Source organism: Paramormyrops kingsleyae, chromosome 24 (assembly GCF_048594095.1).
Source record: "Paramormyrops kingsleyae isolate MSU_618 chromosome 24, PKINGS_0.4, whole genome shotgun sequence".
NCBI classification, from domain to species: domain Eukaryota; kingdom Metazoa; phylum Chordata; class Actinopteri; order Osteoglossiformes; family Mormyridae; genus Paramormyrops; species Paramormyrops kingsleyae.
Genome location: NC_132820.1, coordinates 8690937 through 8707602, shown reverse-complemented (window position 1 = coordinate 8707602; position 16666 = coordinate 8690937). Strand labels below are relative to the sequence as shown.

General features: G+C 42.6%; 1 protein-coding gene across 2 annotated transcripts; it reads right to left on the bottom strand.

Moving 5' to 3' along the window:
• Positions 1-798: 798 nt before the first annotated feature.
• On the bottom strand, positions 799-12456 carry LOC111856387 (uncharacterized). 2 transcript variants are annotated; one of them, XM_072706655.1, is made up of 5 exons: positions 12086-12456; positions 8154-10239; positions 6965-7270; positions 5918-6179; positions 799-1078 (listed from the first exon to the last, which is right to left on the bottom strand). In XM_072706655.1, exons 2-5 carry the CDS (start codon positions 10237-10239, stop codon positions 1066-1068), a joined length of 2667 nt encoding a protein of 888 aa, XP_072562756.1. In that variant the 5' UTR covers positions 12086-12456; the 3' UTR covers positions 799-1065. The 2 variants fall into 2 exon arrangements, with proteins under 2 accessions (XP_072562756.1, XP_072562757.1); XM_072706656.1 differs by lacking the exon at positions 799-1078 and having other exon boundaries at positions 5914-6179.
• Between the last annotated feature and the right edge of the window lie 4210 nt (positions 12457-16666).

Sequence of the window (16666 nt, the reverse complement as noted above, 5' to 3'; positions counted from 1 at the left end):
GTCGCTCAGGGGCCCTTGGAATCGTCCTAGCTTTCCTCCCCCTTACGGCGCCCCTGGCCCTACGAAGGGAAAGTAGTTGAATGGATGGATGGATGGATGGGTAAATAAATGCACAGATGCCTTTCCGTTTCTCGCAGAAAGTGGTATGGCTAACGGCCAAGCAATTCTCCAGTGATTGTACTCGTGCTTATACATGCTTTTGACTAGTTCTGCTGTATCTCGCTTTCACAACCACGACCTCTACTTGGCCGCAGAAATCGAAAAGGCTCCCGGCAGCAAAGACGCCGAGTTGTGCTTTTCTAAAACGGCGTAATTTCGTTCCATGCAGAGTTTCTCGCTGAGCCGCAGAGAATGGTAGCGCTCAGTGCTAATTAAGTCTTGGATGTGACTGCAGCTCTCCGCCTACGATCCGTGCTGTACGGCCCCCTCTTCATCCCGCCAGCATGCTGACTTTCGCTGTAGCTGCAGAGCCGTTTCATTGAATGTCCACACCTGGCTTGTATCTTATATCTTCCATTTTCTCTGAGCTGTGGTGTAACTCCAAAGTGCGCTAGCGTGTCCCTGTTGTGGGTCCCTTAGGGTCCTCTGACTATCATCAGTGCGTCATTGTTTCACGGATGACAGGAAGTGGAAACAGATTGTCATTTTGCTAGTACTGGGATGACAACAGCCAACTTACACTGTATGGGATCGGTGATGTATGTGTGTGCGGTTAAGATCTACTATAAACATAATAATCCCAATAATAATCAAAACAGTCATATTTTGAATTTGCGTAAGTGAAAACAAACACATCTGTTGTTTTAAAAAAAGTCCTTTATTAAACTATCCCAGTGAGGCAGATTTCACAGAAAGTCATTATAGAGGATCATTTAAACATGAGACAATATTTGCCTTTTTTCTCCTGCATATTTGTGTTCAATGGGTACAGCCCTATTATCGTATAAATACTTATTCAAAAGTTTAATTCTCGTTACAATGAATCTTCAGCAGTAATGCAGTCATCATCGTTTTCGTCATATCTGCCGTATCACAGCAGGACCACCGCATCAAGCACAGCGACGCTCAAGGGAGGATGCTGAAATACACAAGCAGTAGCCTCGTTGATATTGGACATTGTTGAAAAAAACAAATAAATAAACACGGTGCATCAGTGGCAAACATCTTAATACAGCCGTAAGGAGTCAGAAGGACATGTTCCGCCTACATTCTGTTACCAATAACCGAGGGGAAGGAATGCCAATCTGAATCCAAGTGCACAAAATTATGCAAGACCTATAAACGCGTTGCAGATAAAATCCAGGCTGCTTCATAACATTCTGGCAACGTTGCTGTAATGTTGCGTGTACCTTACTGTACGGTGCACGTGATATATCTTCTGTATCCTCGTCAGACTAAACAGCTCACATCTGTGAGCAACAAAATGCAAACCCATACCATAACACTCAGGATATTTAATTTAGGCCCTGTCATAATTATTTAAGGTAGACTGGTACAGCAGCGGTGTCACAATGTTATCGGAACGTCAGCTTAACAAAATTCATGATGACAAAAAATGCTAGTGAGGACGGTAAGCCGGTAAGCAGAGCATATTTTAGCAGGAGTGCAGTGCTTTTCTCCAATCCATAAAAAAAGAATCGTCCTTCATCACACTGTTCCTGTACTCCATTTCGCATTTGGCACAAGAAAACGGATATCAAAACCAAACAGGCGTACTGAATACATTAATAAATATAAGCACAAACGATATCAAAAAATTGAAAAATATGCAGCCTACCAGAAAAAAGAACCAAATATTTACATAACGAAATATACGTTCGACGACGTTGCTTTTATGGAGGAAATCGCACAGGTTCACAGATGTAGTTAATTCAAATCTAGGGGGATTAAAGTTTCGTATAAAGGGAACTGGGAGGACCTTAATCAAAGTAAGGGGTAATTATAAAACGACACGTGGTTGCTGGCTCACTTCCCCCCGCGTTTTTACGCTCCACATCAGTACATGGAAGAATTTCTCAGTGTTTAGAGAAGACCACGGACATTGATTCGCCAGAGTGGGAAGGTCCATTTACAGTAACAGTGAAAGTCAGTGCAGGTTACGCGATATTGGGTGGATATATTGCTTCGATTGACAAAAATAACGATCCACATCGTTTCAGAAAAATATTCTATGAAGGCTGCTATGCCTCTGGAATATATATGTAGCCTGTGCGATCGAGGGCACTTTTTAAAGGGGGTTATTTCAAAGCATTTCGCGCAGAACGCTGTATTACAACGGTGTGAAAATATACAAAGTGAAAATTAATAAATGCTGTACATGTCTGGCGCATGTAAGAGGGACTGACGCTAAGATGACAGGCAAGGATTGTATCCATATGGAGTATATACTTCCACAAGGTCTCAGTAGCCTGTTTAGCAGTCAAGGAAAAGGATTCAACTCTAAAGCGCCCAAACTCCAAAACACATGTACACATTCAAAATAAATATGCTAAAGTCAAAATAAGTTTGTAAATATTAATCAAAACATGCGCTTTCACACGCGCACACACACCTTTCTGCATGCAAGTAAAATTTAAGGAAAAAAAACTCACAAAAGCTGAAAAACATTTTTTTTTTTGCCAAGAGTAAAAACGGAGCATTGTCACCTCAATTGGTGCTCGATCTGGAAGACACGTTAACCAAGGCATTTGAGCGTTCTGGTGGCGATGCTTCACTTTTTGCATCAAACCTTAATTGTTTATCTACCAAACTTAACAGTTTCCCCTTTTAAAGGGCGTGACAATAAAATTAACAAAGACCAAAAAAAAAGAACAAACGAATTCTTTAATATATGTCTCGGAGCACATCCCTGTAATACTGGCCAGGTAATTTGTGGAGAAAATTTGTTGTGCAAACCCTCAGTGTCTCGTAAAAGACTAGGCCTACAATCCATTTACGCTTCACATCAGCTCTCAGCTTTTGAACTAACAGAACCAACGAGAAAGCTCGATCAGCTTATCAAATGGCGCATTCGCATTCTTAGCAGCTATAGGAACTCCGATATCCGATATGCACACTCACGTCGGGTCCTCAGGGGGCATCTTGGCGTTTTATAGATTGTTTGCACAACAAAGCATAAACTAAACTTATAATATATGTACATATGTTACTGGAACACCTTGGTGCAACCAAAATACAACCCAAGCGGTCACGCTCATAATTATAAATGTATGAACAGCAATGCCGCGAAAACGGAATATGTTAGCGGAGCTTGGTCGACGACAAACCTCGGATATTAAGCACTTGTCTAGCGCTCTGCCTATATACAGGATTCTTGTGCTCTTTCGAGACTGAGTTGATTGCCGTAGTGTGAGGATCACAGAAAGCGAGTGGATCCTCTTCCGCGACAGCCACCCGGCCACCGAGCAACAGAACGAAGCAACTGCGACAACGGCAACCGTAAACTACTATAAACAGGGAAATATCCGGTATCACAGTGAATATAAGAGTAAAGCTCACACGTTATCACCAGTTAATCTAACATTATAGACCGTAAGAATGCATAGTGCTTTAGCAGTGGTACAGTAACGTTTAAACCACAGAGGAAAAATAGCTAAAAAAGTTATACAGAGATAAAAGTGGGGTGAAAATAGCAGAGATCGATTATCTAATATCACGATAATATTATACATGAGTGGTAATAAAAGATCGGGTGTCATTTAAATGAGAAATGACCAATACAGGCATGAATATGTCATAATTGAAAACCTTGTTCGTTCATTATTCTAAAACTATGACTAGTCAGCCAAACAATTCCCTTAACGTTCATATTATACCTTTATTGATATCAGCCTGTATCTATACTAAATACGATTAAATGCGTATATTGATATTAATTACTGTTTATCCAGATTAACCTAGATCGTTCTATTTATTATATTGGTGTTTCGCTAAGCAAAAGCCTAAGGAACCTTTTAAAATTCTTGTCCTCAAATAGATAGAACATCTATTCGCTTTGTTTCTCTTGTCAGCAATGATTTCCTTTTCCTTTCGCTGACGAAAGTTATAAAATAACATTAAAGACAAAAAAAAAAACTCAACAATGCTTACAAAAATAAAACAATACTGCATACTTGCTCCTGTATGTACTTTTCAACACAGTAAACATTCAAAGATACAGTCCAAAAAAAACCCAGACACATAGAAATGGGATTTGTTTCAATAATAACCTTGGGGAACCCATGGGGTCATATACGACCCTTGCTTTTATTTCTGCCTTACATTCAACCCACTCATCAAAGTTAAGATTTTTTTTTTTGCTTTACAGCCCATTGTACCATATACGACCCAGTAACAGTGAAATTTAGTGATTACTGGCTGAATTAACCAGATTTTTTCCCACAATAAATATGGCCCCCAACGTGTTTTGAGGTTGTTGTTTGAGGTTGTATAGCTAGGTTTTGGATGTTTTGAAACTTTTCTGGCAACTGTGATGGTCATGATCCATGTGCTCAACATCAGCCTCAGACAAAAACAGAGGGAATACAGGTGTTGCACCAGACCTTACAACCCACCACAGGTATACTTTCTGTGTGTAGTGCACCTTTTTGCAGGTCTGTTCACTTGACCTGTTTCTTGATGGGTTGGCATGTTTGAAGCATGTGTTTCATTGCCAGCACATGGTGAATGATGAAAAGGAAAACTCAATAAATGCATTTTGAAAATGAGAATGTTGCAAAGATTTGGTTTTTCCTTCTTTTCTGTCCTTATTTCATAGGTGAAATTAACAAGTTGGAAGAGCATGAACAGTCCAGCGGGTCGTATATGGCACATTCATAACATGGACTGGGAAAGGGTTATTTTTACAAAACACCTGTTTTTGAGTTCACTGGGTCTGTATGATCATTTTAGCCAATGGACATCCTATAATGATAAGGTGGGCTGGGTTCCCCAGGGTTAATCCAGCATGGTGAGGTTATTAATTAATTATTAATTATTACATATTAATTATTTTTGAAGTTAACGAGCGGATTATGTCCCATCGGCGTCGATTTGGTTTGGTGAATCTGTATCACAGTCGTCCAGTTTGATCCAACCTTGCCCAGTCATAGCCGGTACTGGTACACCTGGTTTACCTCTGGTTACCCCTGCGCAAAGTGTAGATTTATTGCACTTTATCCAGGAAAAGGGGGAAAATGTATTTAACCATAGTAAAAGTACTGCAGTTTAGGACACTGTAGCATAGTTTGGTCCAGCACAACACTCTGTGAAACAGTACGGTGTGGTATTTAACTCCGATGAAGCCTACCTAAATATACTGCTTTTGCACCTGCAATATATGCACCTACAATGCCTGGTATCTGTCTGCACACTGTGCATGTCAGTATTGCAATGCAACTGCTTATACTACAAATTACAGGCAGGAGCAGAAGCACAATATCTAGGAGGGTTGCAGCTATTTGAATTGTTATAAAAACTTGGCACGTCTTATAAATACAAATTGAGGTTTAGGTTTGCTGGTAATCCGAATGGGAACTCATGTCTCCTCTACTACATCTATACATCTGTCCACCAGCGGTCTGGTTTGGTAGAGACAGACCTTGTGTATCTGAACACAGCTCTTTTTCCATGTCCCTGTCTATTTTCATTACATTAAATACACCAAGACTGTTGTCCCTCTGCATACTCAATGAGTTCTGTTTTGATGTCATTACCTTCTCTTCAGTTTCTCTCTCTATCTCCCATTCGTTCACAAACATCTGAGTTAATGCACGTGCATTTTCACAGTGTTTTTGTCGCGACTGTTCATGCTGCCCACGTCTCTCCTCCACCAGTTTCTCCCTCCGCCGCTTCTCCTTCGCCGAGTCGTACTCTCTCTCCTTCCTTCCCTTGACCCCTCCCCCCACCCTCCCCCACTTCCCCCGAAAACATCACTCACACCTGGGTCTCCAGGCCGTTGAGTTTGGGCGTAAGGATTCGCGGGGTGATCCCGGAGTTGAGGTCTCTCTCGAACTCCAGCAGTTGGCCCATAAAGTTGAGGTTGGGTGAGACTACTGGCCGCCGGCCCCGAACATACTTGTAGGCGTCCATCATGGTCATGCGTGTGTGCTTCATCAGGTAGGCGATGACGATGGTGGCCGAGCGCGACACCCCCGCCTGACAATGCACCAGCACCCCTCGTCCTCTCTGATGTGCCTCTTCTGCCCATGAGGGGGGGAGCAAATCAGCAATTCAGCAACAGACATTTTTTTTTTTTAAATCAATTTACACGGTAACTGCCTCAGGGTACTCTGAGAACTTCATTTAATTTTAATTTATTGCGGTAATTTAATTCTCGACCTTCACTTCAGGGTTACCGATCCCCCTCTCTCTCCTTATCAATGCATCCTGCAAGAGGAGAACTTGAAAAGAAGGATCTCCTCAAATCAAGGCCTTTTAACACACGCTTGCAAAACTAAAAAAAAAAACTAAATTTAGCACTAACGAAAAAAGAAGCCAGCAAGATGATTCATGAGAATGACCAAAACAGGCATGAATATGTCATAATTTAAAATGCAATACAGGGAGTCTACAGGTTACAAACGAGATCCATTCCCCAAGTCTGTAGGTAAATCGGAACAATAATAACACAGTAAATAATAACAATAATAATAATAAAGTAATAATAAAAGTGACTACATATGGTACTGTACTGTACCTTCAGTCGACAAACTGCTGAAGCTGCACAATGCTTGCACATAGTGTTTGCATTTATTATTACGAACCTTTGTATTTAACCTGAATTTGAATATAATAGACTTTATGGCAATCCGTTCATAAGTTAAAGTCTTCTGTAAGTCGGGCGTTCTTAACCGGGGAACCACCTGTGTATATTTCAAGAGAAAAGGCTGGTCAAGCTAACTGAGTTTGATCTGAACGAAACCACCAGCTTCTAAACCAGGACGCACTCCACACGAGGTCTTCCTCCCCTCCTGACCAAACTCACCGATGAACTCGAACACCTCCTCGAAGTACTGCCTGAGGTTCTGCTTGCTGTTGTCTGTGGCGGGCAGCCGCTTGTAGTGGATCAGTCCAGTGTTCAGGTGGTAGAGGGGCAGGTGGGTGGTCACATTGACAACAAAGCCAATGTTGAGCCTCAGCAGCAGATCTAGGTCCTGGGCGTCCCTCTCGTTGCCGAGGAACAGGAAGGGCAAGATGGAGCTGATAGCAGCATTTTCCACGTCTGGAGTCATCAACCCCTCATCCGACAGAGAGGTGGGGAGTGAAGAAGACAGTGGAAGCGACAGATGGACTGTAGGGAGGAATGGAGATATGAGGAACGTTAGAAAAGGCAGATTAAAATAAAATACACTGAGCGTTTCACTTGTATTACGGGAAGAATATTTGGTCCACAAAATGCTGAAGGGAAGATTACTAGAATCAGACACCAAAACACCATCATGCAGACCACTGCAGTGCAGACTGAATCCAGAAACCTTTCCAGGAAGGAGTAGAAGGAGAATAGGATAGAGAAAGCTGTAATCAGATAAAAGCATTTCAAAGGGGGCTCTTTGGCATGCTACCAAAATTTAATCATATACGACTTAAGGGCATAAATTATTCTAATTTTATCTTAGACATGGCTCTAATTCATGAAAACATGTTTGTTGTCACTAGCTCTCTTTGCAGAGGAAATTACATAAAAATCCCCTTTAGGAGGCATTGGGAGACTTGGCTTAAGAGCTTTTCAATTTCATTAACATCTGACTGATCTTATATACAGTATATATATACCAGGTAAAGTGGCTGACAGTTCAAATCATTTCTTAAACAAAATAAAGACCTTAGGTGAAATGAAACCCAACATGTCATTCTCAAAGTCCATAGTGAGCAATTCCTGGTTTTTAGGAAGCAGAGAAATATTATTTTGCTTGTAATATAATTTACATGTCCAGGATATGCATGTCAATTTTGTAGTGAAAAGCAACTAGAAGCAGCCAGTATATTAAATGGCTCTTCTAAACATAGTTATAGAACAGAGAACATTTTGATCCCACTAGAAAGGACTAAGCTTCTTCAGATGAAGATCCACTGGGAGTAAACCATTGTCTGCTCTATTTATAAATCCGTAAACAGTACTGGACTGTGGGCACACCATTTAGTATTCCTGTTACAGTTGGCTTGCCCATCCTTACCTCTCATGTTCTCCTCATCTTGATCGGCATTGAGCGAGTTCAGGACCAGGTGGAGTGACCGTGCAGAAGGGAGGGACCCCCTCTCCCAAGGTTTGGGCTTGTTGAGGGTGGAGTGGCTTGAGGGTGGAGGAGAAAAGGAGAAAGGCGACGTGGGTGAAGCGGATCTTGAAGAAAATGAACGCATCAAGCCTGGTTCCTCATCTTGCCCACTGCCATCCATCATCCCCCTGTCTTCACTTTTGGTCCAGAGTCTCTTCAGTGAGTCCCGGCTGGTGTTTTGACTGGAGCCAGATCCAATGAAGTCCAGGACAGCTGCTTTGCCCTGCTGGAGCCGTCGGCGTCCAGCGTGGTCTGCGAGGTGGGACCGGGTGAACTCGAGCAGATTGCGACAGTCCAGAATCATGGGGCTGGTCCCATTACTGCTGCTCTGGTACTGATTTCTGGGTCCTGAGGCCATTCCCAGACCTTTCTGGTCATGGTGGACCTTTGACTTTGTCATCTTCTGGGAAAGCTCCTCAGGCCAGATAGTGCGCACACTGTAGTCATCATCATCATCATCATCGGGCGGGAATCTCCCAGACATCAGTGGCCCACTGCCACTGGTGACCTCTGGGGGCTTTAGTCGACGGGGGTTATAGGTCACTACGATGGGGTCACTGCTGCAGTAGCTGCAGGAAGAGCTGCCAGCCTGGCTGGCTTTCGGGTCGCAGCCAGTGACACAGTTATGGAGGGCTCGAAGGGGGCTGGAGGTTGAGAGTGGTGAACATGGTAGACAGCCCCCAATAAGCTTCTTGTGTAAGGAGGTGGGGCTCCCAAAGCCATTGCCAGAGCAGGATTTGCAGCGTAGGGGCCCCAGAAGCCCAACTCGACAGTCAGACATGGTGCTGCCAGATGAGGAGGTGTTTGTGGTGGATGCAGTGGACAGGCACCCGCCAAGCGTCTTCAATCCCATGACTCCAGATGTAAAGATACCACCACTACTCCCAGCTCCTCCCGCTCCCTGAGAATGGGAAAGGGTGGACGAGGGGCTTGCGCCACACCCCTGACACCCTCGAGAGTGACCGCCTCCTCTGCCGCGGCACACCAGCCTCCAGCAGCCGCAGTTGAAGGGTTGCTGTAAATTGATGGTGCAAGAATGGTCCGGGCTGGGGAAGCCTCGAGAAGAACTGGGGGATAGTGGCAAACTGTGGAGGTGCTGCAGGTGGCGCTCCCTGCCTCGAGACAAGCGGGACTGCCCACTAAGAGGGAGGAACTGGGGCAGGGCATGGGAAGGAACAGAGGTGATAACGGGAGGGTATGGGTTGCGCAAGGTGGAAGTATGGTGGGCTGTTGGGGTGGAACCGTAGTGCCGAGGAAGGCTATGGTGGAGGTAGGGAGCCTGGAGGAGGGTTCCCAATTTGGAGCTGGCCTTGTCACCTACAGAAGATACCTCCCTGAGGTTGTGTGATAGGTCTGTCTCTTTCCTGAGCTCTGGATGCCGTCCTTCTGCAAGTACAATGCCGGGAACAGCTGCTGAGGATGGCTTGGGATGGAGGTCTCTGACGCGGAATGGGTTCTGGACTTGCTGCACCACCACCTCGCCGGGTCTTCCTGAGGTTCCACCCAATTTCCAGTCCTCCTGTCTGAGATCCAGGTGCAGGGATAGCTTCTTCTCTCTCCGGCCTTTCAAGCTCCCTCCGTGGGACTCGCTGCTCCACGGCCCTCTCTCCAAGCTGCCTTCTCCTCTGCTGCCCAGAGAGAGTTTAATATCCAAAGTATGCCGCTGCTTATTCCGGCCTGACCCAAACGTCAGCGTTTCATCGCCATGGCTGTGACCGCAAGCGCTATAGCCGGACTCTGCATCGACCGCTCTCTCCTCCCTGGCTCGCCATTGATTGCTGGAGGGGCTGGACTTTCCTTCCGCATTCGGGTAGACGGAGGGACGGGAGCGGGAATGGGACGGAAGGGGGTGGGGTTGTGAGGGAGGTGCTGTCGGATTGTTCCGGATGGAGTGCTGAGGAGTAGACTGCAGAGAGCCCAAGGAGAGGGGCAAAGTCTTGGGGCGCTGGATGACCACTATGCGTTCGTCAAGGGGGAGTGGGGGCATCTGAATAATCACAAGGCAGGGAGAACAAAAGAACATCATTGTGACTGGCATAAAAAGAGCACGAGAGAAGTTCAGTACAACTAAATGTACCACAACACTCCCCTAAAACACTTGCCAACAGGCGAAACATTCAAGCTATGCACTCTTTCTCCACAGCCAAAGCTTGGTGACAGCCGTCTTTCCCTTTCTTCCTCCACAACTTTATGGCCTGTGAGAAGCTAACATTGACCCAGTTTTGTCACAGGCCGAGTCAGCATCACTCTGATCAGATTCTCTCAGAGCAGCAGGCTCCAGGGCTGGGTACAGCACAATGTCTGGTAGCCCTGTCAGTCCCAAACTTGCGGAGAGGACATAAACAAGCACACGGAAGACCTATCCTAATAGCCTTTAGCAGTCGTTCATATTGTTCCCATTTGCTGTACCTGGTCCTGCTTCAGTCTGCCTAGTCACAACATCAGTTTTTGTTTTTTTTTTTAAATCTGCCTCACTCCAAACTTAAGTCCTTAACTATTGTTTTATTTAATGAGCTTTAGAAAACACTAAACGGAAGAAGTGTTGCTTCCATCCATCGTGGAGATTAAATAAAATAATAACGTGCTGACACTGTTCTGGGACAGCCATGTTGTGAATTAGCGTAGAAAACTTAAGGTGCCAAACGGAGAGCACACGCTGGAAATGGTCTGAGTCTATGTGCGGTATAAAACAAAAATTATGCATCCTTCAATACAGCTGTAAAAGTACGTTCACTGGCGTTGTCTTGCTAACGGTTGGGGTATAGAAATAACGTGAAGGTTAGCGAAAGGTTATTGTTTAATTTCACACTCAGATTTCTGTTACAATAATCGCTACGTCACGTAATCATTTGCAGTTTAATGAAGGTGTTACGGGAGGTTAGCGGTCGTTTTTGGCATTGCATTTTAGGTGCAAATTGAGCATCACTATCAGAAAGTATTAGGAAAAGTCTACATTAAACGTTAATGACAAATAGCACATATTTATGTTATAACGTTGTTTGGTCCATGCGTGTCGCTAACGGTGCCCTAACCTCCCGGCATTGTTAGATCAAATACTATGCGAGCGTTCTTTGTTCCCGTAAATCCGTCAAACACGGTAATAAAATGAAAATGAGCAATCGAGTGACCAACCGGGTAACCGTCAAACTATTATTATTATTATTTTACTCAGGCCTAGATAGTGTTTTTTTTTTGTTATTAGAAGCGCAATTTTTCAATAAATACTATTGCTACCAGATTACCGTATATTTGGAAGCTAGTTATAGCCTAGTGTTTAGTGAAAGCAGTTAAATGCAATTTGAATATAACATTTCGAGTTCTATTTCTAAATCGTATCCAATGTCGTCTGACTGAATCCCTCGTTTTCTGGTAAAAGCCGGCGATCAGCATAATATCAATAGTATCGCTATGTTTTTGTCCGAGTAATAATGTATTGTTTATGCTGTTCTCAACAGCAGCCATAGAATTTGCCCCCCGACGACTGGGGGACGGAGTGAAGGGGATTTATAGTATAGTTTAAAAAATAATGCCTTTGTATCTCACACGTTAGATTATGTTCAGATCGAGAGAGGCTGAGTTTCGATAAGACAGACCGTTGTATTACATGGCATAAATGACAACAATTTTCACTTAAGTTAAACCAGTAATTTCGCCTTATTTAATTTAAAGGGGAAGGTACTAAATGTGTACATAAGTGATTGTGCCTCACATGGTGGATGTTATTCGTCCATGTCCACAATACGAATTAATATTAATTTAAAAAGCACTACTTGCAGGAACAATAATGAACACATTCAAATAAAATGCAACTTAAATACCAATCGTTCACTCACGTTATGAATGCCCTTTCCGCCGTATCGTCATATTTAATTAACAGAAATTCTTCCGTTTCTAAAGCGAAATTCTCGCTGTGTAGCAAAATCCAGACATGTAGATTTATCTTCTTGTGTGTTCCGCAGTGATGCAAGGGATTTTTCTGCCTTTATCTGTCACCCATGTTGGGTTAAGAGAAATCCCAGACATTTGATGAGATGGGCAAGCGAGCCAGTATTATGAAGAAAGGAAACATCCGAGGCATTACGACAAAATCGGCATATTCAGGAACAGTGTCAGTGTTTGTGTATGTATGTGTGAATCTAAGTGTGCGTGTTTGGATGTGTATGTGTGTGCGCGTGTGTGTTGGACTATGTGTGAAGAAGTAAAACAGAGGTGGTCTCCACAAAGCGCATGACATCACTCCAGACCAATGAACGAACAGGTTCTGGTGACGAAGCCTGCGATCCAAAACCATTTGCTGGCTTATGGTATAGCACAGCGATAGAGAGCCGGTGAGAAGGGGGAGCGCAAAATGGTAGATATGCGAATTATGCAAGAAGTTGTAATTATATAAACATCGAGGATGTGTTTAATTTATCATTGAACTGATTGACTGAACATTGACCTTTCTTGTGGGCTCCAGGTGTTTTGTTATCTAGTCAGACTTATCCAGAAATATACTACCGTCAATGTTACTCTTTTGCGTTATGTTTACGGTTTTTTATTGTATAACGAATTGTTTTAGGAACAAAAAAGCTTAGATACGAACGTGGCACAATAACATGATTACGTAAAAGTAACTTTAGCAAACATGCAGAAAACACATATTTTGTATTTCTCCCACTTATACGTGTATTTATCTCACACGTTTCCCCTTAAAATGTACAGATTACGTCTTTCATGGCTATTTTCTGTAGGCCTACACGGGATGTCGAGGCTACAATTGTCTCTGCTTGGCCCTTCCATATTTTGAACACTGCAGGTGGCGCTAACCGCCCTTTCATCTCTGAAGGCAATAAAACTATGAAGCGAATGTGGCGGGAAATCCTGGGAAAGTCAAAGTAGGGATTTCCCCACTTTTCTGATCTTTGTCACGACTCCCTTGGGGTTATTGGGAATTACCAAAGTCACGCTCTATAACGATTGTCCTACTTCACAATAACTCACAAAAAAGTCCATAATTATACTCCTTCACCAGATACCCTTATACATAGATTTTTGGATCCTGAAGTTGGTGGGTTATTTTGCTTTCACATAGTTTCTATTAAATAACAGATTATTGTACTATATATCCCAATTTCTTTCTTTACACTGTTTTCCGCATTAATTATTTAGCCATCATATCGGTTCTATTCAACTGCCTCCGTTTTTACAATAGCAACCAGCTGCCCAATTGTTGTCAAACGATTACTTCTGTTTCTTTGACTATAAATTGAACGGGAAAAGGCATCGACTTCTGTGCAGGCTGCACGCGGAAAAGCCCTTTGATTGCACTAATGCGTTTTTTCAGTCCTCACGGTTCCCCCAGCATCAAATCAATGCTTTTCTTTTTGTTTTAGCTGTGAACAAAATACTGTTTCCCATATCATGTATGACGACAGCCACATAAAAACAACCACGTACAAAGATAAAACGAACTACACCCTAGTGGGGTTTTTACACCCTCTATGTTGACAGACCAGCCCTGTCATGTCACCAGCTACACCATGTAATTTTAGGTTTAGTACTTTCCTTATAGGTTTTGGGTCAGAAAAGGGAATTTTAGCTGTTTCTAACATGTCTCGATCCAAACATTTCCCAGTGAATAACTTACAAGGAAGAATGTTTAACTTTTAATAAAGTACTTCAGCACAAAGTACATTAATCAAATTATACAGAATTAGCAAAACACATAAGCAGAAAAACAATAGATAGAATTATTTTTATCACTATTTCATAAATTGATTTATATATACAGTGTAGCCAAAGATTATTTGTATACTGCGAAAAAATGGTCAAAAATGGAAATGAAATTGAGGATATTGAAGAACAAACTTTAAAAACTGTCTAAAATGTTACAATTATGTGTGTGCTATGTAAAGAAACAAGGAAAGCTTTTATGCAAAACATATTCTGGAATCATATTCAAATTATGTAATTTATTGCCTTCAAATAATTATTTGCATACCTGGCCATTCATAGAGTTGGACGAATAGATGACAATAGGAGGAGTTCCCAGTCATGATAGAGATCATTTAACACAACACACAACAGCAGGTGTCCCAAATAGGCAGTTAATTGGGTGCCCTTAGTTTTTACAAATAGTCTTGGTGGTCATTCTCCACACAATCATTTGTAGGGTTAGTTGAGTTTTCCAACATGGGTAAAACTGCTGAAATACCCAATGCATTGAGGGAAAGAATCATAAAATTTCACAGTCAGGGTCTTTCGGTTCAAAAAATTGCCACTGGACTTGGTGTGAGGCTGTCAGGGTCTGCACCCGTCTGTCCGAGTCTTTCATGTCTTCTCCCTGTTTGGCCAGCAGGTGTCGCTGGCCATCCTGTCCTCCCTGTTGTCAGTCTTTAGTGTTTCCCTTGCTCTGCAGGCAGCTGCATAACTCAATGAGCTGAGTATGCAGCTACCTGTAATCCCCTCAGTCGTGTGTTCAAATCCTGCCTCCTCTGTTTTTGTGCTTTAATTTTGTTCCCTAGTGTTTCATTTGTATCGGTTTTCTAGTTTCTGCGTTTTGTGATTTGTATTCAGTTTTGGTTTTTGGCTTTGTGCCCGTGGTTGTGTGTTCCTTGTCTGTTATTCCCCTAATGTTAGATTATGTTTCCTAGATTGAGTTTCATGATTTTAGTTTTATTAGTCTCACTTGTTGCCTGTTACCAGCCCTTGTTAATTGTTTTCACCTGTCCTGCATTACGCTTGTTAGCTTTTTGTATTTAAGTTCCTGATCCTGTTCTGTTCCTCCTGGAGTCATTTTTGATGTTTCTGATGATGTGTTAGTAATATATTTCATGTTCTTTTCAGAAGGTGTATTTGGAGTTGTATTCAGAGTCTTTGTTATTTCTACTTCGCCTGCCCGCCTGTCTGCCTGCTCCTTGTTGCCCTGACCCTTTGTAGTTAGTCTTTGTTTTTCCCTATTTGCTTTTTGACCCCTCGTGTTCCATTGTTTTGTGACATTCCCCGTGTTTTCAGGTTCTGTGTGCCATTCATCCTGTGAGCTACAAGTGGATCGTCCACCTCCTTTCCCCGTCTGCCCCATGCCCCGCCCACCTGATCGAAATTCCAGAGCCCGTGACATGAGGCATACTTCCGTGCACTACATCATTCAGAAATTCAAGAAGATCGGTGAAACCATTATTCTGGAGGAAAAAATTGAGAAAAAGAAAGGTACATCAATGAGCTCGCCATGAAAAACCGAAAGTTGTTTGCTGCACAAATTGCAAAGCAAGTCAAGTGTTTATTGCACACAAGCAATAAAGAGCAGGCTGAACAAACGTGGATTGTATGGCAACATTCCTTGTAAGAAAGAATTTTTAAGTAAAAAGAACAAACTGAAACATTGGAAATTTGCCAAAGAACATGAGAAGCCTACCAGCTTCTGGAAATTAATCGTATGGTCTGATGAATCCAAATTCAACATGTTTGGATCAGATGGTCATCAGAGAGCATGGTGCAACTCAAAGGAGGAGTACAGCCCCCAGTGCTTAAATCCAACCATCAAATATGGTAGTGGGAGCGTGTTGGTTTGAGATTGCATGGGAGCTTCCAGTGTCAGAAGTTTGCATTTTATTGAAGGCATCGTGAATTCTGAGGTGTATGAGGAGATCCTGTCTACCCATATTATCCCATCTGTTGCCAAACTGCTTGAATGTTGCCAAGATAACAACCCCAAGCATACTGAAGGCGGTGAAAGTGCTTGAGTGGCCCCCGCAAAGTGCAAATCTCAATCCTATTCAGCACCTCTGGGCTGAGATGGCGAGGAAATGCCCAAGAGACCCACCAAACAACAATCAAAATTTTAAAGACATGCTCCACTGCACAGGGGAGAGCTTTGACCCAGCCATTTGCAACACCCTTGTTGAAAGTATGCCCAGGGGGCTGCATGTTGTTAAAAGAGGCCCTACCAAAAACTGAGCAGGACTTTGAGAAAACTCCAGTGGACAGGTATACAAATAATTGTTTGAAGGCAATGCATTTCATAATTTGAAAACAATTCCAGAATATGTTTTCAATAAAAGTTTTTCTCGTCTCTTTACATAACTCACACATAATTGCAACATTTTAGACCATTTAAAAAATTTGTTCTTCAATATCCTGAATTTCATTTGCATTTTTGACCATTAAAAGTGTACAAATAATTTTTGGCTACACTATATATATCGCCTTTTTCTCGATTCATTTTTGTATTTTAGATAAAAGGAAACAAATAATTAATATACCGCATAAGATAATAATACTTCATAATTTTTGTCATTGGGATGTACTAATTGGTAATAAGAACCAGTGTCCACTTGGTGGCAGCAGAGACGCAATGTTGTCCGTGTTAGTCAAACTCGAACTGTAATTATTTTATATGCGCTATTGCGGATCCCCCGCTTCCAGCAACCAAA